Source organism: Pseudophryne corroboree, chromosome 6, assembly GCF_028390025.1.
Source record: "Pseudophryne corroboree isolate aPseCor3 chromosome 6, aPseCor3.hap2, whole genome shotgun sequence".
Taxonomy (NCBI): domain Eukaryota; kingdom Metazoa; phylum Chordata; class Amphibia; order Anura; family Myobatrachidae; genus Pseudophryne; species Pseudophryne corroboree.
Window position 1 is genome coordinate 361,957,577 of NC_086449.1, and position 24,857 is coordinate 361,982,433.

General features: G+C 42.7%; 2 protein-coding genes across 6 annotated transcripts in view; both read right to left on the minus strand.

Moving 5' to 3' along the window:
* Positions 1-24,857, minus strand: part of ADM2 (adrenomedullin 2) — a 234,756-nt gene that overhangs the window by 60,908 nt on the left and 148,991 nt on the right. Inside the window, exon 2 of one of the 5 annotated variants that reach the window (XM_063926663.1) lies at positions 22,491-22,629. The exons of 2 other annotated variants lie outside the window; for them this stretch is intronic. Coding sequence is in view for 1 of the 3 variants with exons in the window: in XM_063926661.1 (XP_063782731.1) it covers positions 22,433-22,547 (115 nt within the window). In the remaining 2 variants the exon portion in view is untranslated. Of the gene's footprint in view, positions 1-22,432; positions 22,630-24,857 lie in introns of those variants that run through there. 2 more of the 5 variants (XM_063926661.1, XM_063926664.1) reach the window with 2 other exon arrangements.
* Positions 511-2,249, minus strand: LOC134935286 (uncharacterized). The gene is made up of 3 exons (XM_063930449.1): positions 2,138-2,249; positions 1,850-2,062; positions 511-1,229 (listed from the first exon to the last, which is right to left on the minus strand). Exon 3 carries the CDS (start codon positions 1,216-1,218, stop codon positions 550-552), a length of 669 nt encoding a protein of 222 aa, XP_063786519.1. The 5' UTR covers positions 1,219-1,229; positions 1,850-2,062; positions 2,138-2,249; the 3' UTR covers positions 511-549.

The window sequence follows — 24,857 nt, forward strand, 5'->3', positions numbered from 1 at the left end:
TCATGCACATAAGGCTACGCGGAATGTGATAGAAAGATGTTTTGGTGTGCTGAAGTCACGGTTTCGGTGTCTGGATAAATCTGCAGGCCTTTTGTTGTATAGTCCCTCAAAGGTGACTAGAATTGTGTTCTGCTGCTGTTTTCTCCATAATCTGTGTTTAAGTCAACATCTGGCACATGATGAGGGAGAAAGCAGTCAGCAAGCAGAGGAGTTAGAACCATCTGGTGACAGTGTGAGTACATATGTAGGGAGGCAGGTACGGCAAGAAGTGATCCAGCGGTATTTTTCTGGTAAGTTTTTGTCGGATGTAATTATCCTTGACTAAACACTTTGCAATACTTTCAATTGTGTGTTTTGTTACTTACTGTTTGTTGTTTATAGTGGTGTGTACATTGTACTTAGTTTATGTTATAAATACATTTTCAGTCATTACCCATGAAAAACATACATACATACATAGCAGCTTCTACAATGTTTGAGACGGACACAGGAAGTTGTGTGTTTGTCAAATCAAAATTTTTATTGCGTAAATCACATTTGTCAAAAGTCTTATTTTTTCCGCTTGTGTGTGCTGGGTGCTGTGCTTTGTGCTGGCTCACTGGCACGTGCTCTGGAGGAACGCCGAACAGGGGAGGTTACTGGCGTTTGGATAGGGGTCGTGGTTCCAGAGCTGGAGGTCACTTGTTGAGCTGCCATCAATGTTATGTTGTTGCTCAAATTATTTATGCTAGCATTCAGTTGTGTGTTGGTTGCAGTGTGGCTGGCTACAATCCGGGATAAAGACTCATTCACAACCTGGTTGTGCTGAATGAGTTGTACGAGTGCCTGCTGATGGCGCTGTTGCTCATCAATGATGCGCGTTAAATGAGCCAGCATTTGGTTGTTGTCAGCCCGTATTTGCTCCATCGATGTTGCGATTCGGCCTACTTGGACAATCAGTCTGCCCGAGTTGCGACTAATGCGCGGTAGATGATGGGGCAGACTGGCAAGGTGTTGGGTATGTGCGGTCAGGCTGGCATTGCTTTGTGCCTGTTGGCTTGTCCAACTGGCCCAAAAGTCATCTGGTATTTGTGGCTGGGGTGGAGCTTGTGCCAGTTGTGGACTCATGGAGGCTTGGGGGATATCCTGCAGCTGTATTGGCTGGCTCGGGTCAACAGGTGTTAGTTGCAGTGTGAAGGTTGCCTGTTGGTCTTGTCCCTGCTGGTCCACGTCGGCCATCAAGCTGGGCTCTGTATGGGGTGGCCAACATGCAATGTTTATTTTTCTTAAAATATATTTGCTAGTTCTACACATTACTACATTCATAATACTCCATTTTTCAAGTTTTTAGAGTTGTTTTTCTAAACTTATAATTTGTTTTTTCGCAAAAAACATATATACCATCACAGGCGTGCACATAGACAGACTTGCGTAATCCTCACCTAACTACCTCCCCTCCACAGCATTACAGTGTTATGTCACCTCCCCTGTCCACGATATAGACTGCTTACCTGGATAGTCCAGAGGAGCGGAGCAAGTAAGCAGTCTACATACCGGACAGGGGAGATGTGTGAACACTATAATGTTGTGGAGGGTGTTTATTTTAAATTTTTTTATTTTGTTTTTAAATTTATTTTAATGTGCACGTGTGTGGCCAAAATTTTTACAAATGTATGTTCGTTTTTAAAAATGATGTTGGCGATATCAACCACTAAGACATTGAAAAATTAAGCATTTGCACCTTTACCAATTGAAGACGTAACATCACATTGCTTGTTATGGCAAACATGTAATCTCAACTCCAACTCACAACATAGTAACTGTACTGTGTAGATTATTTGCTATGTGTTTAGTTTCTGTTTTGACTCACCAGATAACTGAGGTGATCGGGGCTCATCACTCTGTGGACTCGCCAATAGTGCCAGTGGTGGCTGGGGTGACACTGCAGAAATGCGCCGCCTGGGTGGGGAAGATGGAGCCGCAGATTCCGTGCCAAGACGCCGTGTCTTACTTGGCCTCCTGGGTAAGTGGCCCGAGCCCTGTGATGGGCGCCTTACAGGAGGTCGGCTTACAGAAGCAGAACCTATGAGAATATATAAACATTAATATTTTGTACTTCTATGTGTTTGCAGAATATGTGACTACAGTGAAGTCTTACCTGCAATCCCAGCATCATCCTGAGTTGTCTGAGGCCTGTCTGGCCGGCTGGTCTGTCGGACTGTTGAAAAAGTGGAGCAAACATTATTACCATGCTTTGTGTAAAAATTATAACTGCAAAGCCTTAGTGTACTGTAACCATCTATTAGGTATTCGAAATTAAACTAATTTCTGCTTAAGATCTTCGTGCTTCCTTAATTTGTGGTGTATATCAAAATGTACATGGTGTTGCACCAAATAAATCTGTTACATTTGAGAATTATGTGTCAGATATTGCATAGATTGACTACTTGCAAATTTAACCAAAATGTAATTTTGAATTTGTAGGAACCTTTTTTTTGAAGTAAATAAATAAAATAATAAAAAATGCTATTAGATACAACACCGATGTCCAAGCAATATCGCAAAATTATTATTGCAAATACACATACCAGCAGGCATTGCACCTGTTTTTGAGCAAAATTAAATAAAAAATACAGCCAAGGCAAGATGGAAAATGCAATTTCTAAACACAAACACACCTTAAGGGTGCATAGGCCTGCAATATCTGACCAACAATTTTTGCATCCTTTAACATTAAAAAAAATTTAAAAAAACATTTAGAGGACATTTTAAAATAAATTTAACAAATCCAACTCACCATCCTGCGTGGGTCGGTCCGAATCCCGGACATGAGTTGCAGACACCACTTCTGCAGGAATCAATGCCCGCACAGGCTCCTCCCACTCCCGATAGGTTGCCCGGAAAGGGGGGCCACCTCCGGTTTTGCGGGCTGATTTTGCCTCTTTGGCCATCTTGGCCTTGACACGCCGCTTTATGTCATAGAACCTCTTGCGACACGTGTCCTCAGTCCGCCTCACCACACCCTCACTATTGACGGCAACTATTACTTGCCCCCACAGGACAGACTTCCTGCGGGAGGACACCTTGCCAGCATCCTGACCAAACAATTGGCGATGGTGCTTCATCAGCTCACGCACCAACGCCATGTTTTCAGCATAGCTGAACTTAATATTCCTGCCAGTCTTGGTAGTGGTGCGTGGCTGCGGAGCCACAACACCATCACTATCACTGGAGAATGCAGCAACAGGCACCCCCTCCTCCTCCTCCTCCTCACTAACCTCCTCCCTCTCACTAACCCCATCCACCTCACTAACAGCCTCCACCTCACTAACAGCCTCCACCTCACTAACAGCCTCCACCTCACTACCAGCCTCCACCTCACTAACCTCCGCCACCACACTGACCTCTGAGTCTGACATGAGGACAAACGACAAAAAACACTGAAAAATAAAAACACAAAACACACTCCTCCACTACTACTACTACTACACACCACACAGCCAACACACACGCTCACTCACTCACTCACAAACAATGACAAAAGACTAAAAATAAATAACAAGGACAAAAAAGTTGACAAACTGTGAAAAAACAATACTACAAATATGACAAGACTACTTACACACACAGTACAGCACTCAACAATCACAAAACTCCTCTCCAAATCCTCCAAAAACTCCACCAAACTCACCAACTCCAAATACACCTTCCTCTCTCCTCTCCACTAGCTAAACCCACGAGGTGCGGTGTGTTTGGGGCGGTTTTATAGTAATATGCACAGACACTCCTCCTTCACGAATACAACCAATCACGGACGCGTGACAAAAACGAAACTTAGGACTAAAAACGCGGCCGCAATATCAAAATCACTGCCGTAACAGACATGTGACGCAGTCGTAAAAAAACCCACAAACACGGCCGCGAAACAACAAAAGCGGCCGCATTCTACAGCAGAAAACCACGAATGACATCGACATCGGAACAAAAGAAAAACCCGAATACGACAGCTTAGTAAATTAGTCGTAATCAATTCAAAAAGTTGCAATTTTACACTGTCGATGTCATTCGTGATTGAACTTTGACCTGAAACTGGAAAATACGAATCTTAGTAAATTTACCCCCTAGTCTATTGAGTTACATATATGTTGAAGATGCAGAGCTTAAAAGGAAAGCAAGTTTGGTCCCTTGTAATCATGCAATTTCCTTCTATTGGAGATACAAAGGAGAAAAAAAAGAGGAAAGAATGTCTCTTTGCTGGCGCACAGATGAAAATTAAAAATTAACTTTTAATAGATTCGTTAAAATTGTCTAACCACGAAATAAAGAAAGTGCAATAAACTTGTGTGATATAATTATCATATATGGTGAATGAAAATAAATTATTAAAATCAAGGTTCGCTACCTGTGTCGTGTCTTTATTGATCCAAATTTAATGTATCCTAAGCAGGCGGTACTGTATTCGTACACTTCATTATATCAGTTATTGGCTTATTAATTATAATTAGCCCAATATTAGGATGCCGAATACTTTATAATATTTATTAATTGTATACTGATAGTTATATCATTAGTTTTGAAGTGTACAAATACAGTACCGCCTGCTTAGGATACATTAAATTTGGATCAATAAAGACACGACACAGGTAGCGAACCTTGATTTTAATAATTTATTTTCATTCACCATATATGATAATTATATCACACAAGTTTATTGCACTTTCTTTATTTCGTGGTTAGACAATTTTAACGAATCTATTAAAAGTTAATTTTTAATTTTCATCTGTGCGCCAGCAAAGAGACATTTCCTCTTTTTTTTTTTCCTTTGTATAACTCAACTTGTCTCTGGTAGCACCCCCGAACGTCCAGTAATTAGTACCTAATCAAACTGACGGACATTTATCGGGGTTCTCTCTCTTTTTTCTTCAAATAGCAATTATTTAGAATTAGTAGCTGGTGCAGAACATATCCCCCTCCCCTATTTCCCTACATATCTTCTATTGGAGATAGCTGGGGATGGGCCTGATTCTGAGACATGCACAATGACGACGTTTACGTGTTTGGGAGTTTATTGGCGTGTGTGTGTGTGTGTGTGTGTGTGTGTGTGTGTGTGTGTGTGTGAAGATCCCTAAAGACTCACGTGGCGCATGCGTCTCATGGTGTGCACATGCAGAGGTGTAGTTGCTATTGACATGTACGGTATCAGAAATGTATTGTAAATGTGCTGGTTGTTCCTGGGCGGTGACCTAGGACGTGGCTATTCTGGCGCATGAATACGGCCAGTCTTTTGGGAGAGTCACTGAAGTGGTTGCATACTCAGACACTTTTTGAATCACATAGGTGGCCATACTCAGATGGAAAACCTGCACCTACCATAAGGCTGGAGCAAGTTTCCATGGTGTGACTGATGGTAGCTTCTAAAGCCCTACCAAGTGGTATTACAGTGTCTGATGATGGGCGTCTCAGTCCATGCACAGTCAGACACACACTTACGGCAGCAAACAATAAAGCATTTGCAGTATCGTGTGACTTGGAATCAGCCACCGTGTGCTATTTGTATTTCACATGATCAGCACTCAATACTAATGCTATTCTAATATGCTCTGATGGAGTTACCATGGTCATCATACAGATGTGTGACTTTGTCCTAAATGTAATAAAGTGGTTCAAATTTGGTTTCACACACATACAGAATGTAGAATTTAGGATTTTATAACAACAGGACTGAATCAGCATAGCAAAATGGGGAACCATGATTGGTCTTCTGTGGTAAAGTGACTATTTGCCTAGTCCATGGGAATAGAACTAGAAAACACCAGATGTTATTTAGTCTGAGCCCAATCAGACAAGCGCATAAGTAAGAGTCCCGGTTACTCCTCCCAGTGCAAGTTCAAAGACTCAGGAAGATGGCATGCAGAGGATCCAGAGGTCACCGCTAAAACGTGCTTTTGGTCTCCCTACTTCCATAGCGGATGACATGGCTGGCATCAAGCTATTTCTATACAAGTATTCTAAGGTATTTTGAAATTTAAATTTTTGTTTTCATTTAAAAAATATGACTATATGCTACACTTATGCTGGACAAACATTATACAATTATCTGCGTGGGCCGCCTGTTATCAGTGGATTGCCCAAATAATTGTACTGTGTATGCGCACAACCGATCTGAAAAAAAACTGATCAGTCGGACATGCCGAATTGTCCACTAAAACGGGCAGTGTATGCACCACAACAGCCAGCCAACCGGCATTTCCTCTTTTCCTTCACAGGGTAGGAACGGGGAAATGTCTCTGCCCAGGGGAAGAACCCAGATATCATGTAGCCATGCCTATGAAATCTCACAGTTTATGCACATGATATCAGATAGGTGTCAGACTGAAAATGTCTATCGGTTTGACAGGCATTTTATCTGATCGTGTATACCCAGAGTTAGTAAGATAAGATTGCCTCCTTTCATGAGTATTATTGATGTTATGCCTGCACACCATATTGACTGCTGAACACAGTTGCTACCCTTTTCTCAGTCACTGAATACATATTAAAGCAGTAGACAGAGTCCCCATAAAACCCATGAGGAAGTAGGTTTTCCGCAACTAAATGCGTTATATGCCTTGTGTGAGACTGGTGTTTAAGCCTGGACTTAGTGATTACCTTCTCCCCCAAGACCAGCTTATTTATGGAACAGTTTATACAGTCAGTAAGCAGATCCTGTGGAGAAACACCATCATTGTGAAAGTTCGTTTTGCTAAAGTACCACTGAGGACTCGGAAAATCTGGTAATACAGGTTTCACTCACTGCTGGGAAATCTACTGGAACCGGTAACAAATTAAATTCTTGCTTTACACACTCATTTGGCATGAGACCTTATTCAATAACAAAGTTCCTCAATTACAAATGACTGTGCAGCGGGACAGCTTCTAATATTTAGTCAGCTGAAGCATCCAACTAGGTCCATCACCAGTCCCTCCTATTTTACATAGTTATATAGTGTATTGTGCTTAGCATGTTATATTGATTAAACTAATATTGATTATATATTATGAAATTGTTTATATACCAATTATTCACATGTACATTTAGGGGTCTATTCATGAAGCAGTGAAAAATGTGGAGAAGTGAGCCAGTGGAGAAGTTGCCCATGGCAACCAATTAGTATTGAAGTAACATTTATAATTTGCATACTATACAATTGAAGGGTCACTTCTCCACTCTTTTAACTGCTTCATGAATAGACCCATTCATTTCTTAAAACTTTTATTACCATTATCAGTGCTGTGCCCCCCCCCCATTCTTTTCAGAATCTACACAAGACCTACTCATAAATTTTGTCCTCCTAAAAGATGTCTCACGCATGAGAATGTACCATTTCTTGTACCAGAGGAACATGTCTCTGTGGAATCACTATCTGTTCTATCCTCCCTTGTAAAGCAATTACTCCGTACAACAAGCCATCTTTTTTTTTTTAATGAACATTTTTTATTTGGAATAATGATGCAAAACGGGTGTAGTATGGTATGCCGGTGGCCAGGCTCCCAGCGACCAGCATACCGGCGCCGGGAGCCCGACCGCCGGCATACCAACAGTGTGGCGAGCGCAAATGAGCCCCTTGCGGGCTCGCTGCGCTCACCATACTGCGGGCATGGCGTCGTGCTACGCGCGCCACGCTATTTTATTCTCCCTCCAGGGGGGTCGTGGACCCCCACGAGGGAGAAAAAGTGTCGGTATGCCGGCTGTCGGGATTCTGGCGCCGGTATACTGTGCGCCGGGATCCCAACAGTCGGCATACTGAAGACCACCCATGCAAAACATAGTATGAATATAACAAAGGTGGTTAAAATATACACACGTAAATATACAAGCACATACATAGAGATACATAATCATCTATCATCTATCTGCATTATAGACATTGACAACATGATTATAGCTTTTAGCATAGCGTCCAAAAAAGAGAAAAGAAAACAGAACTGAGTTACAGTATACTGTAATAATAAGTTCACAATAATGAGTGTTTGTGTTTTCATAAGATAGAACAGAAAAACAGGAAATAGTGCGGAAATAGAAAGTTTGGGGAAAGAAAGGATAGACAGATGGGGTGTATTGTGATCATGCTCATAAAGATAATGGTGATATATCCTATGAATTAACTAAATAAGGGTAGAGTATGGGTTGGACCAGAGTATCAAGTAATGCTGCGTATCAGAGACCATTAAGTATTTCCAAAGACTTTCATAATTTGTACAGAGGCAGTGGCGGTTAGATAATTCAGGAATAGATCCCATTTTTTATTGACTTTGTCAACACCTTTTTCAATAACAAGAAGAGCCATACGTCTTAATATTGTATGTTATAATATAATATTGAAAGTAGGTCAAATTAAACCATTGCAAGCAAGGGAGGGTTTGGAGAGAGCCACTAATGTACTACAGTCTTTTTGGCTGGTGTAATTATTTGTAATTAATTATTAAATGAAAGAGAATGTTTAATAAATAAGGATGTGGTCAACCAAACTTTGAAATTGGCTAACAAGATTGCCTCCCATCAGCAGGGGCGGGCTGGCAAGCAGGGTCCCGGTTACTAAGCAGACAAATCATCCACAGCCAGTACTTCTTGGCTGTAGCGTGTCGCTGTATGTCTTTATCGATTGGTGGATGGCGCTGGCAATCCACCAATACCATTTGTGGGAGTATCTAAATGCTGATTAGTGGATGGCTGGAACTATGGCTGGAGTAACAGGGGTCTGTTCCATGATATCATTTTATTTAATGGAGATGGTGGGTTGTTAGGTCTGAAGTCAGTTCTGGGACATATTAATTAAAAGGGAAAGGGGGGTTGTTAGGTCTAGTGGGGCAGTTATGGGACATGATATTAATTACAGGAGAAGGGGGGTTGTTAGGTTTAGGGGAGGCAGTTCTGGGACATGAAATTGATTGGGAGAGAAGGGGGGTTGTTACGTCTAGGGCAGTGGTTCTCAATCTCTGTCATAAGGACCCCATATGGTTCACGTTTTCCATGTCACCCAGTAGGTGCACTGTGTACCAACTGTCACATATTAAAAATTCTACAGGTGACCTGGAAAACATGAACCGTGTGGGGTCCTGAGGACCGAGTTTGAGAATATGTGGTCTAGGGGGTCAGTTCTGGGACATGATATTAATTGGAGTGTTAGGCGCAGCTAAGCAACGGTCCCGGCGCGTCACGTCCGCCGCGCCTCCTTCTGCTCCCCGCCTGGCAATGCCAGGACGCTGAGCGCTCCGAGCCGCCGGGTCCTTGGCAACGGGGACGCCACAGGAGGACCACGTTCCCTGTTGCCATAGAAGCATTGCACCTATCAGCTTGAGGTCGTGCAGCAGGGCAGCTGCACGACATTATCATATTAGGATCTCTGCAGCTATTGGTGCAGATTCCTGTTATATTCTCCCTCAGTGCCCTACACAGATGCCGGTGATAGCTTCCTGTGGGCTGTTCCTGCTCTGGAGAATTCCCAGTCTGGTGTTCAGTTATCCGGTCAACCTCGTTCCAGTGGTCCTGTGTCCAGGTGCCTCTCATTGGAGTCCTTCCAGCCCTACAGTCAGGAGAAACCGGAGTCTGTGATCTCAGGATTCTCGTTCACCTGTGGTTCACCTGCGGTTGTTCCCCCCCGGTGTTGTGAGTAGCGGCGGTTGCCACGTTTCGCGGCCTAGGCCATAGTATTTGCGTTATATTTGTTGCTGGTGTTTTTGCGGAGGTCTCCGCCCCAGCTGTCCTCCCCGGTACACGGCGGTGCCGTGTAGGGTGTGGACAGTGTACCTTTGTTGCCTTTTTCCATTGGCAGCCGTGCTGCACATACGTTTAGTTTTTAGTTCAGTAGTAGCCCCTAGCTCTGTGTTTGTTTAGTTAGAGGTCCCTTTGTTCCCATCCAGTCTCAGTTTATGCCTTGTCTCATATTAAGACCGGGGGGCATTGGAGTTGGGCAGACCTAATCCGCCCTTCAAACGCGGCTGCCATGGGCCCAAGAACACATAGTCTCGCATGCGTAGACTGACCACGTGGGTGGAACAACGGAGTTAGGGTCCTAGGGGTACTGCTCTACTTTGAAGAATTTATGTATACTGTATTTGCATCATACCTTATGTTACAAAGTTACGTGATTGGGGATACATGACAGACTTCTCATATCTAGTCTATTGAGTTACATATATGTTGAAGATGCAGAGCTTAAAAGGAAAGCAAGTTTGGTCCCTTGTAATCATGCAATTTCCTTCTATTGGAGATACAAAGGAGAAAAAAAAAGAGAAAAGAATGTCTCTTTGCTGGCGCACAGATGAAAATTAAAAATTAACTTTTAATAGATTCGTTAAAATTGTCTAACCACGAAATAAAGAAAGTGCAATAAATTTGTGTGATATAATTATCATATATGGTGAATGAAAATAAATTATTAAAATCAAGGTTCGCTACCTGTGTCGTGTCTTTATTTATCTAAATTTAATGTATCCTAAGCAGGCGGTACTGTATTCGTACACTTCATTATATCAGTTATTGGCTTATTAATTATAATTAGCCCAATATTAGGATGCCGAATACTTTATAATATTTATTAATTGTATACTGATAGTTATACCATTAGTTTTGAAGTGTACGAATACAGTACCGCCTGCTTAGGATACATTAAATTTGGATCAATAAAGACACGACACAGGTAGCGAACCTTGATTTTAATAATTTATTTTCATTCACCATATATGATAATTATATCACACAAGTTTATTGCACTTTCTTTATTTCGTGGTTAGACAATTTTAACGAATCTATTAAAAAAATTAATTTTTAATTTTCATCTGTGCGCCAGCAAAGAGACATTTCCTCTTTTTTTTTTTCTTTGTATAACTCAACTTGTCTCTGGCAGCACCCCCGAACGTCCAGTAATTAGTACCTAATCAAACTGACGGACATTTATCGGGGTTCTCTCTCTTTTTTCTTCAAATAGCAATTATTTAGAATTAGTAGCTGGTGCAGAACATATCCCCCTCCCCTATTTCCCTACATATCTTCTATTGGAGATAGCTGGGGATGGGCCTGATTCTGAGACATGCACAATGACGACGTTTACGTGTTTTGGAGTCTATTGGCTTGTGTGTGTGTGTGTGTGTGTGTGTGTGTGTGTGTGTGTGTGTGTGTGTGTGTGTGTGTGTAGATCCCTAAAGACTCGCGTGGCGCATGCGTCTCATGGTGTGCACATGCAGAGGTGTAGTTGCTATTGACATGTACGGTATCAAAAATGTATTGTAAATGTGCTGGTTGTTCCTGGGCGGTGACCTAGGACGTGGCTATTCTGGCGCATGAATATGGCCAGTCTTTTGGGAGAGTCACTGAAGTGGTTGCATACTCAGACACTTTTTGAATCACATAGGTGGCCATACTCAGATGGAAAACCTGCACCTACCATAAGGCTGGAGCAAGTTTCCATGGTGTGACTGATGGTAGCTTCTAAAGCCCTACCAAGTGGTATTACAGTGTCTGATGATGGGCGTCTCAGTCCATGCACAGTCAGACACACACTTACGGCAGCAAACAATAAAGCATTTGCAGTATCGTGTGACTTGGAATCAGCCACCGTGTGCTATTTGTATTTCACATGATCAGCACTCAATACTAATGCTATTCTAATATGCTCTGATGGAGTTACCATGGTCATCATACAGATGTGTGACTTTGTCCTAAATGTAATAAAGTGGTTCAAATTTGGTTTCACACCCATACAGAATGTAGAATTTAGGATTTTATAACAACAGGACTGAATCAGCATAGTAAAATGGGGAACCATGATTGGTCTTCTGTGGTAAAGTGACTATTTGCCTAGTCCATGGGAATAGAACTAGAAAACACCAGATGTTATTTAGTCTGAGCCCAATCAGACAAGCGCATAAGTAAGAGTCCCGGTTACTCCTCCCAGTGCAAGTTCAAAGACTCAGGAAGATGGCATGCAGAGGATCCAGAGGTCACCGCTAAAACGCGTTTTTGGTCTCCCTACTTCCATAGCGGATGACATGGCTGGCATCAAGCTATTCCTATACAAGTATTCTAAGGTATTTTAAAATTTACATTTTTGTTTTCATTTAAAAAATATGACTATATGCTACACTTATGCTGGACAAACATTATACAATTATCTGCGTGGGCCGCCTGTTATCAGTGGATTGCCCAAATAATTGTACTGTGTGTATGCGCACAACCGATCTGAAAAAAACTGATCAGTCGGACATGCCGAATTGTCCACTAAAACGGGCAGTGTATGCACCACAACAGCCAGCCAACCGGCATTTCCTCTTTTCCTTCACAGGGTAGGAACGGGGAAATGTCTCTGCCCAGGGGAAGAACCCAGATATCATGTAGCCATGCACTATGAAATCTCACAGTTTATGCACATGATATCAGATAGGTGTCAGACTGAAAATGTCTATCGGTTTGACAGGCATTTTATCTGATCGTGTATACCCAGAGTTAGTAAGATAAGATTGCCTCCTTTCATGAGTATTATTGATGTTATGCCTGCACACCATATTGACTGCTGAACACAGTTGCTACCCTTTTCTCAGTCACTGAATACATATTAAAGCAGTAGACAGAGTCCCCATAAAACCCATGAGGAAGTAGGTTTTCCGCAACTAAATGCGTTATATGCCTTGTGTGAGACTGGTGTTTAAGCCTGGACTTAGTGATTACCTTCTCCCCCAAGACCAGCTTATTTATGGAACAGTTTATACAGTCAGTAAGCAGATCCTGTGGAGAAACACCATCATTGTGAAAGTTCGTTTTGCTAAAGTACCACTGAGGACTCGGAAAATCTGGTAATACAGGTTTCACTCACTGCTGGGAAATCTACTGGAACCGGTAACAAATTAAATTCTTGCTTTACACACTCATTTGGCATGAGACCTTATTCAATAACAAAGTTCCTCAATTACAAATGACTGTGCAGCGGGACAGCTTCTAATATTTAGTCAGCTGAAGCATCCAACTAGGTCCATCACCAGTCCCTCCTATTTTACATAGTTATATAGTGTATTGTGCTTAGCATGTTATATTGATTAAACTAATATTGATTATATATTATGAAATTGTTTATATACCAATTATTCACATGTACATTTAGGGGTCTATTCATGAAGCAGTGAAAAATGTGGAGAAGTGAGCCAGTGGAGAAGTTGCCCATGGCAACCAATTAGTATTGAAGTAACATTTATAATTTGCATACTATACAATTGAAGGGTCACTTCTCCACTCTTTTAACTGCTTCATGAATAGACCCATTCATTTCTTAAAACTTTTATTACCATTATCAGTGCTGTGCCCCCCCCCCCCCATTCTTTTCAGAATCTACACAAGACCTACTCATAAATTTTGTCCTCCTAAAAGATGTCTCACGCATGATAATGTACCATTTCTTGTACCAGAGGAACATGTCTCTGTGGAATCACTATCTGTTCTATCCTCCCTTGTAAAGCAATTACTCCGTACAACAAGCCATCTTTTTTTTTTAAATGAACATTTTTTATTTGGAATAATGATGCAAAACGGGTGTAGTATGGTATGCCGGTGGCCAGGCTCCCAGCGACCAGCATACCGGCGCCGGGAGCCCGACCGCCGGCATACCAACAGTGTGGCGAGCGCAAATGAGCCCCTTGCGGGCTCGCTGCGCTCACCATACTGCGGGCATGGCGTCGTGCTACGCGCGCCACGCTATTTTATTCTCCCTCCAGGGGGGTCGTGGACCCCCACGAGGGAGAAAAAGTGTCGGTATGCCGGCTGTCGGGATTCTGGCGTCGGTATACTGTGCGCCGGGATCCCAACAGTCGGCATACTGAAGACCACCCATGCAAAACATAGTATGAATATAACAAAGGTGGTTAAAATATACACACGTAAATATACAAGCACATACATAGAGATACATAATCATCTATCATCTATCTGCATTATAGACATTGACAACATGATTATAGCTTTTAGCATAGCGTCCAAAAAAGAGAAAAGAAAACAGAACTGAGTTACAGTATACTGTAATAATAAGTTCACAATAATGAGTGTTTGTGTTTTCATAAGATAGAACAGAAAAACAGGAAATAGTGCGGAAATAGAAAGTTTGGGGAAAGAAAGGATAGACAGATGGGGTGTATTGTGATCATGCTCATAAAGATAATGGTGATATATCCTATGAATTAACTAAATAAGGGTAGAGTATGGGTTGGACCAGAGTATCAAGTAATGCTGCGTATCAGAGACCATTAAGTATTTCCAAAGACTTTCATAATTTGTACAGAGGCAGTGGCGGTTAGATAATTCAGGAATAGATCCCATTTTTTATTGACTTTGTCAACACCTTTTTCAATAACAAGAAGAGCCATACGTCTTAATATTGTATGTTATAATATAATATTGAAAGTAGGTCAAATTAAACCATTGCAAGCAAGGGAGGGTTTGGAGAGAGCCACTAATGTACTACAGTCTTTTTGGCTGGTGTAATTATTTGTAATTAATTATTAAATGAAAGAGAATGTTTAATAAATAAGGATGTGGTCAACCAAACTTTGAAATTGGCTAACAAGATTGCCTCCCATCAGCAGGGGCGGGCTGGCAAGCAGGGTCCCGGTTACTAAGCAGACAAATCATCCACAGCCAGTACTTCTTGGCTGTAGCGTGTCGCTGTATGTCTTTATCGATTGGTGGATGGCGCTGGCAATCCACCAATACCATTTGTGGGAGTATCTAAATGCTGATTAGTGGATGGCTGGAACTATGGCTGGAGTAACAGTAACAGATATAATGTTCCATGATATCATTTTATTTAATGGAGATGGTGGGTTGTTAGGTCTGAAGTCAGTTCTGGGACATATTAATTAAAAGGGAAAGGGGGGTTGTTAGGTCTAGTGGGGCAGTTATGGGACATGATATTAATTACAGGAGAAGGGGGGTTGTTAGGTTTAGGGGAGGCAGTTCTGGGACATGATATCGATTGGGAGAGAAGGGGGGTTGTTACGTCTAGGGCAGTGGTTCTCAATCTCTGTCATAAGGACCCCATATGGTTCACGTTTTCCATGTCACCCAGTAGGTGCACTGTGTACCAACTGTCACATATTAAAAATTCTACAGGTGACCTGGAAAACATGAACCGTGTGGGGTCCTGAGGACCGAGTTTGAGAATATGTGGTCTAGGGGGTCAGTTCTGGGACATGATATTAATTGGAGTGTTAGGCGCAGCTAAGCAACGGTCCCGGCGCGTCACGTCCGCCGCGCCTCCTTCTGCTCCCCGCCTGGCAATGCCAGGACGCTGAGCGCTCCGAGCCGCCGGGTCCTTGGCAACGGGGACGCCACAGGAGGACCGCGTTCCCTGTTGCCATAGAAGCATTGCACCTATCAGCTTGAGGTCGTGCAGCAGGGCAGCTGCACGACATTATCATATTAGGATCTCTGCAGCTATTGGTGCAGATTCCTGTTATATTCTCCCTCAGTGCCCTACACAGATGCCGGTGATAGCTTCCTGTGGGCTGTTCCTGCTCTGGAGAATTCCCAGTCTGGTGTTCAGTTATCCGGTCAACCTCGTTCCAGTGGTCCTGTGTCCAGGTGCCTGTCATTGGAGTCCTTCCAGCCCTACAGTCAGGGGAAACCGGAGTCTGTGATCTCAGGATTCTCGTTCACCTGTGGTTCACCTGCGGTTGTTCCCCCCCGGTGTTGTGAGTAGCGGCGGTTGCCACGTTTCGCGGCCTAGGCCATAGTATTTGCGTTATATTTGTTGCTGGTGTTTTTGCGGAGGTCTCCGCCCCAGCTGTCCTCCCCGGTACACGGCGGTGCCGTGTAGGGTGTGGACAGTGTACCTTTGTTGCCTTTTTCCATTGGCAGCCGTGCTGCACATACGTTTAGTTTTTAGTTCAGTAGTAGCCCCTAGCTCTGTGTTTGTTTAGTTAGAGGTCCCTTTGTTCCCATCCAGTCTCAGTTTACGCCTTGTCTCATATTAAGACCGGGGGGCATTGGAGTTGGGCAGACCTAATCCGCCCTTCAAACGCGGCTGCCATGGGCCCAAGAACACATAGTCTCGCAGGCGTAGACTGACCACGTGGGTGGAACAACGGAGTTAGGGTCCTAGGGGTACTGCTCTACTTTGAAGAATTTATGTATACTGTATTTGCATCATACCTTATGTTACAAAGTTACGTGATTGGGGATACATGACAGACTTCTCATATCTAGTCTATTGAGTTACATATATGTTGAAGATGCAGAGCTTAAAAGGAAAGCAAGTTTGGTCCCTTGTAATCATGCAATTTCCTTCTATTGGAGATACAAAGGAGAAAAAAAAGAGGAAAGAATGTCTCTTTGCTGGCGCACAGATGAAAATTAAAAATTAGCTTTTAATAGATTCGTTAAAATTGTCTAACCACGAAATAAAGAAAGTGCAATAAATTTGTGTGATATAATTATCATATATGGTGAATGAAAATAAATTATTAAAATCAAGGTTCGCTACCTGTGTCGTGTCTTTATTTATCTAAATTTAATGTATCCTAAGCAGGCGGTACTGTATTCATACACTTCATTATATCAGTTATTGGCTTATTAATTATAATTAGCCCAATATTAGGATGCCGAATACTTTATAATATTTATTAATTGTATACTGATAGTTATATAATTAGTTTTGAAGTGTACGAATACAGTACCGCCTGCTTAGGATACATTAAATTTGGATCAATAAAGACACGACACAGGTAGCGAACCTTGATTTTAATAATTTATTTTCATTCACCATATATGATAATTATATCACACAAGTTTATTGCACTTTCTTTATTTCGTGGTTAGACAATTTTAACGAATCTATTAAAAGTTAATTTTTAATTTTCATCTGTGCGCCAGCAAAGAGACATTTCCTCTTTTTTTTTTTCCTTTGTATAACTCAACTTGTCTCTGGTAGCACCCCCGAACGTCCAGTAATTAGTACCTAATCAAACTGACGGACATTTATCGGGGTTCTCGCTCTTTTTTCTTCAAATAGCAATTATTTAGAATTAGTAGCTGGTGCAGAACATATCCCCCTCCCCTATTTCCCTACATATCTTCTATTGGAGATAGCTGGGGATGGGCCTGATTCTGAGACATGCACAATGACGACGTTTACGTGTTTGGGAGTTTATTGGCGTGTGTGTGTGTGTGTGTGTGTGTGTGTGTGTGTGTGTGTGTGTGTGTGTGTGTGGATCCCTAAAGACTCGCGTGGCGCATGCGTCTCATGGTGTGCACATGCAGAGGTGTAGTTGCTATTGACATGTACGGTATCAGAAATGTATTGTAAATGTGCTGGTTGTTCCTGGGCGGTGACCTAGGACGTGGCTATTCTGGCGCATGAATACGGCCAGTCTTTTGGGAGAGTCACTGAAGTGGTTGCATACTCAGACACTTTTTGAATCACATAGGTGGCCATACTCAGATGGAAAACCTGCACCTACCATAAGGCTGGAGCAAGTTTCCATGGTGTGACTGATGGTAGCTTCTAAAGCCCTACCAAGTGGTATTACAGTGTCTGATGATGGGCGTCTCAGTCCATGCACAGTCAGACACACACTTACGGCAGCAAACAATAAAGCATTTGCAGTATCGTGTGACTTGGAATCAGCCACCGTGTGCTATTTGTATTTCACATGATCAGCACTCAATACTAATGCTATTCTAATATGCTCTGATGGAGTTACCATGGTCATCATACAGATGTGTGACTTTGTCCTAAATGTAATAAAGTGGTTCAAATTTGGTTTCACACACATACAGAATGTAGAATTTAGGATTTTATAACAACAGGACTGAATCAGCATAGCAAAATGGGGAACCATGATTGGTCTTCTGTGGTAAAGTGACTATTTGCCTAGTCCATGGGAATAGAACTAGAAAACACCAGATGTTATTTAGTCTGAGCCCAATCAGACAAGCGCATAAGTAAGAGTCCCGGTTACTCCTCCCAGTGCAAGTTCAAAGACTCAGGAAGATGGCATGCAGAGGATCCAGAGGTCACCGCTAAAACGCGTTTTTGGTCTCCCTACTTCCATAGCGGATGACATGGCTGGCATCAAGCTATTCCTATACAAGTATTCTAAGGTATTTTGAAATTTAAATTTTTGTTTTCATTTAAAAAATATGACTATATGCTACACTTATGCTGGACAAACATTATACAATTATCTGCGTGGGCCGCCTGTTATCAGTGGATTGCCCAAATAATTGTACTGTGTATGCGCACAACCGATCTGAAAAAAACTGATCAGTCGGACATGCCGAATTGTCCACTAAAACGGGCAGTGTATGCACCACAACAGCCAGCCAACCGGCATTTCCTCTTTTCCTTCACAGGGCAGGAACGGGGAAATGTCTCTGCCCAGGGGAAGAACCCAGATATCATGTAGCCATGCACTATGAAATCTCACAGTTTATGCACATGATATCAGATAGGTGTCAGACTGAAAATGTCTATCGGTTTGACAGGCATTTTATCTGATCGTGTATACCCAGAGTTAGTAAGATAAGATTGCCTCCTTTCATGAGTATTATTGTTGATGTTATGCCTGCACACCATATTGACTGCTGAACACAGTTGCTACCCTTTTCTCAGTCACTGAATACATATTAAAGCAGTAGACAGAGTCCCCATAAAACCCATGAGGAAGTAGGTTTTCCGCAACTAAATGCGTTATATGCCTTGTGTGAGACTGGTGTTTAAGCCTGGACTTACTGATTACCTTCTCCCCCAAGACCAGCTTATTTATGGAACAGTTTATACAGTCAGTAAGCAGATCCTGTGGAGAAACACCATCATTGTGAAAGTTCGTTTTGCTAAAGTACCACTGAGGACTCGGAAAATCTGGTAATACAGGTTTCACTCACTGCTGGGAAATCTACTGGAACCGGTAACAAATTAAATTCTTGCTTTACACACTCATTTGGCATGAGACCTTATTCAATAACAAAGTTCCTCAATTACAAATGACTGTGCAGCGGGACAGCTTCTAATATTTAGTCAGCTGAAGCATCCAACTAGGTCCATCACCAGTCCCTCCTATTTTACATAGTTATATAGTGTATTGTGCTTAGCATGTTATATTGATTAAACTAATATTGATTATATATTATGAAATTGTTTATATACCAATTATTCACATGTACATTTAGGGATCTATTCATGAAGCAGTGAAAAATGTGGAGAAGTGAGCCAGTGGAGAAGTTGCTCATGGCAACCAATTAGTATTGAAGTAACATTTATAATTTGCATACTATACAATTGAAGGGTCACTTCTCCACTCTTTTAACTGCTTCATGAATAGACCCATTCATTTCTTAAAACTTTTATTACCATTATCAGTGCTGTGCCCCCCCCCCCCCATTCTTTTCAGAATCTACACAAGACCTACTCATAAATTTTGTCCTCCTAAAAGATGTCTCACGCATGAGAATGTACCATTTCTTGTACCAGAGGAACATGTCTCTGTGGAATCACTATCTGTTCTATCCTCCCTTTTAAGGCAATTACGCCGTACAACAAGCCATCTTTTTTTTTTAAATGAACATTTTTTATCTGGAATAATGATGCAAAACGGGTGTAGTATGGTATGCCGGTGGCCAGGCTCCCGGCGACCAGCATACCGGCGCCGGGAGCCCGACCGCCGGCATACCAACAGTGTGGCGAGCGCAAATGAGCCCCTTGCGGGCTCGCTGCGCTCACCATACTGCGGGCATGGCGTCGTGCTACGCGCGCCACGCTATTTTATTCTCCCTCCAGGGGGGTCGTGGACCCCCACGAGGGAGAAAAAGTGTCGGTTTGCCGGCTGTCGGGATTCTGGCGCCGGTATACTGTGCGCCGGGATCCCAACAGTCGGCATACTGAAGACCACCCATGCAAAACATAGTATGAATATAACAAAGGTGGTTAAAATATACACACGTAAATATACAAGCACATACATAGAGATACATAATTATCTATCATCTATCTGCATTATAGACATTGACAACATGATCATAGCTTTTAGCATAGCGTCCAAAAAAGAGAAAAGAAAACAGAACTGAGTTACAGTATACTGTAATAATAAGTTCACAATAATGAGTGTTTGTGTTTTCATAAGATAGAACAGAAAAACAGGAAATAGTGCGGAAATAGAAAGTTTGGGGAAAGAAAGGATAGACAGATGGGGTGTATTGTGATCATGCTCATAAAGATAATGGTGATATATCCTATGAATTAACTAAATAAGGGTAGAGTATGGGTTGGACCAGAGTATCAAGTAATGCTGCGTATCAGAGACCATTAAGTATTTCCAAAGACTTTCATAATTTGTACAGAGGCAGTGGCAGTTAGATAATTCAGGAATAGATCCCATTTTTTATTGACTTTGTCAACACCTTTTTCAATAACAAGAAGAGCCATAAGTCTTAATATTGTATGTTATAATATAATATTGAAAGTAGGTCAAATTAAACCATTGCAAGCAAGGGAGGGTTTGGAGAGAGCCACTTATGTACTACAGTCTTTTTGGCTGGTGTAATTATTTGTAATTAATTATTGAATGATAGAGAATGTTTAATAAATAAGGATGTGGTCAACCAAACTTTGAAATTGGCTAACAAGATTGCCTCCCATCAGCAGGGGCGGGCTGGCAAGCAGGGTCCCGGTTACTATGCAGACAAATTATCCACAGCCAGTACTTCTTGGCTGTAGCGTGTCGCTGTATGTCTTTATCGATTGGTGGATGGCGCTGGCAATCCACCAATACCATTTGTGGGAGTATCTAAATGCTGATTAGTGGATGGCTGGAACTATGGCTGGAGTAACAGGGGTCTGTTCCATGATATCATTTTATTTAATGGAGATGGTGGGTTGTTAGGTCTGGGGTCAGTTCTGGGACATATTAATTAAAAGGGAAAGGGGGGTTGTTAGGTCTAGTGGGGCAGTTATGGGACATGATATTAATTACAGGAGAAGGGGGGTTGTTAGGTTTAGGGGAGGCAGTTCTGGGACATGATATTGATTGGGAGAGAAGGGGGGTTGTTACGTCTAGGGCAGTGGTTCTCAATCTCTGTCATAAGGACCCCATATGGTTCACGTTTTCCATGTCACCCAGTAGGTGCACTGTGTACCAACTGTCACATATTAAAAATTCTACAGGTGACCTGGAAAACATGAACCGTGTGGGGTCCTGAGGACCGAGTTTGAGAATATGTGGTCTAGGGGGTCAGTTCTGGGACATGATATTAATTGGAGTGTTAGGCGCAGCTAAGCAACGGTCCCGGCACGTCACGTCCGCCGCGCCTCCTTCTGCTCCCCGCCTGGCAATGCCAGGACGCTGAGCGCTCCGAGCCGCCGGGTCCTTGGCAACGTGGACGCCACAGGAGGACCGCGTTCCCTGTTGCCATAGAAGCATTGCACCTATCAGCTTGTGGTCGTGCAGCAGGGCAGCTGCACGACATTATCAAATTAGGATCTCTGCAGCTATTGGTGCAGATTCCTGTTATATTCTCCCTCAGTGCCCTACACAGATGCCGGTGATAGCTTCCTGTGGGCTGTTCCTGCTCTGGAGAATTCCCAGTCTGGTGTTCAGTTATCCGGTCAACCTCGTTCCAGTGGTCCTGTGTCCAGGTGCCTGTCATTGGAGTCCTTCCAGCCCTCCAGTCAGGGGAAACCGGAGTCTGTGATCTCAGGATTCTCATTCACCTGCGGTTCACCTGCGGTTGTTCCCCCCCGGTGTTGTGAGTAGCGGCGGTTGCCACGTTTCGCGGCCTAGGCCATAGTATTTGCGTTATATTTGTTGCTGGTGTTTTTGCGGAGGTCTCCGCCCCAGCTGTCCTCCCCGGTACACGGCGGTGCCGTTTAGGGTGTGGACAGTGTACCTTTGTTGCCTTTTTCCATTGGCGGCCGTGCTGCACATACGTTTAGTTTTTAGTTCAGTAGTAGCCCCTAGCTCTGTGTTTGTTTAGTTAGAGGTCCCCTTGTTCCCATCCAGTCTCAGTTTACGCCTTGTCTCATATTAAGACCGGGGGGCATTGGAGTTGGGCAGACCTAATCCGCCCTTCAAACGCGGCTGCCATGGGCCCAAGAACACATAGTCTCGCAGGCGTAGATTGACCACGTGGGTGGAACAATGGAGTTAGGGTAAGGGGGGTACTGCTCTACTTTGTCCTTATTTCAGCGTCACGTTCCTGTGCTCGGGATTTACCCACTCAGTGTTTTACGTTCGGAGTACAGAGAACGTAACATTGAGGAGAAACAGATTACCAGACTGAGGCTTTGGAATCAGAATTAATTGTCCATGAGAATAAAGTTTAGACTTAAAGTTAAGTAGAATGTCAAGTATAGGTTGGCCAGTATATTGTAAGGATCCCTTGGCATTATCAAGGTCTTATATGGCAGTGCTAGTATGAGGATGTTATACTGAAGCTTACCAGATTTTTTTATCAGATATATACAGAATGCAAATGTGTTAACATGAAAGTCATTGACCTGCTGCACCAAGTCATCCAGTTTATTTCTCCATTCCTCAAACTTAGCTTTTTCCATACGGAAAGGGGAACAGCGCAGAGCTTGATAGGCAAGGGTAAGGTCAGTCTGGGCCTCTTGCAGTAGTGCAGTATGTTGTTTGCTAGAATAGAAAGCATAAGAATTAATGTCCCTTCTGAGGACAGCTTTTGAGGTATACCAATATAGAGATTGTAAAGCGCAACGGAATATGCTGCGCTATATAAGAAACTGCTAATAAATAAATAATAAATAGAGAAGCAGTCCCTAGGTGTTGAGAGGTAGAAAAAACATAAGTTCCAAGCGGACTGCAGCATATCTTTGAATGTATTGGAGGAGGTTAGATAAGGAAAGCGCCTTATGCAAGCATTTTCTGTTGCAAAAGGGGGCAAATTTTAATCGAAAAGGGCATGGTCACAAAATAATACCAATTCATATTACGCCGCACAGTAGTTTCCATTATTCAAATTACTCCACACCAGGCATGTCCAAACTGCGGCCCTCCAACTGTTGAGAAACTACACATCCCAGCATGCCCTGACACAGCTTTAGCATTCTCTGACAGCAAAACTGTGTCAGGGCATGCTGGGATTTGTAGTTTCAAAACAGCTGGAGGGCCGCAGTTTGGACATGCCTGCTCTACACAGTAGTGCCACCAGGGCTGGCTTTACTCATCGACTGTTCCATTTTGTCCTCAACTTGTACCTTTGCACATCTCATTACCTTCTTAGCCACCTTCTGTCTAACAAGATACACCTCTTTGTCTTCATTATTATGCATCTGCTTAGATTTCCTAAAGGCCATTATTTTTGCTATCACAATACTTTGTACTTCTTTCGCATACCACACTGGCTTAATTTTCCTGTGTTTTTCCTAACCCTTTTGATACAAAGGTCTGTTGCCTTTAGTAATTCACTTTTTCATTTTTCCCACCTCTCATGCTTTCATTCAAAGTTCCTCCAATCCGCCAAAGATTCACTTACACATTTTCCCATCCCTACAAAATCAGCCTTCCTAAATTCTAACACCATTGTTTTTGTGTGGGAAGAGATGGTCTGTCTTTATTCTGAACCATATTGTTTGATGTTCACAGGATCCCAGGTTTTTACCCACATTTACATCAGATATTCTGTCACCATTTGGAAGTATTAAGTCTAATATTGTGTCTTTATGAGAGGGCTCCCTCACCAATTACTGGAGGGTTGACCCCTGCAAGAATTCAGAATGTCCCTACTTCTAGTGGAACTTGTAAAAGACACCTCCAAGTTTACATCAAGTAGATTAAAGTCTCCCATGATTATTACCTCTGTCACAAAGCGAGCATGCACAGTGCTGCCCTGCCAGGCGTTTTCTCACCTCTACTGCACTTCTACCTCAGTAGCCAATGTGATCAGTGTCCCACATGGAGCTGGCACTTGGCGCCACCATCGTAGACCTTGTCCCATGTCTGCAGTAGCACCAATGGAGTTAGGTAGGAAGCTGCATCAGCGGTGAGCGGCCAATCATCTGAGCCCCAGATCAGCTCCTAGATCGAAACCACAAACTAACCCAAGCAGATGGAGTTCATTTCCATGCACGCTCGTGTGTACTCGTCTGTGTGAAGGAACTTCGGGACCTTCACATTTTACATCTGGACCTTTCAGGCATTCGGGTAAATCCAACAATGCTCAAGCTATTTGTGCAAGAATGGTTTTCTAGGTCATCTACTTTGTTGAGTAGTTGGTGGATGTTTTATTTATTTATTTATTTATTTAAATTAGATTACTGGCTGCTGTATATTAAAGATGGCTTGCTTGTGTTCCCTAATTTTTGTTTCATTCGTCACAACTTGCAGGTCAGTGGAAGTTAGTTGGGCTTTGAGGAGCTTAATGGCTTCTGCAAATTGGTCCACTTGTTGTTGCATAATAGTAGCCATGTTATCTTTTATGGCTCACACCATATCCTCAAACATTTAGGGAAACAGGAGATATTGATGAGCAGGGGGTGGCAGATGAAGCAGCAAAAACAGGATTTTAATACCTACCTATAAATCCCTTTCTCATAGTCCATAAGGGATACTGGGGTTTACTTAATACGATGGGGTATAGAAGGGGTCCAAAGGAGCCATTGCACTTTAAATTTCTTCCACTGGGTGTGCTGGCTCCTCCCCTCTATGCCCCCTCCCACAGGCAGTTAAACAAAATAGTGCCCGAAGGAGAAAGGACATACTTGGAACATAACAAACAAGGAGTGGTGAGTTTCACACACCAGAACACCATCACATAAAACAACCAGCAAACGGCTGGAACAAAACAGCAAGAGCTGAACAGGTAACATTTTCAAAAAATAAAACCTGCAGAGAAGTCAACGCAC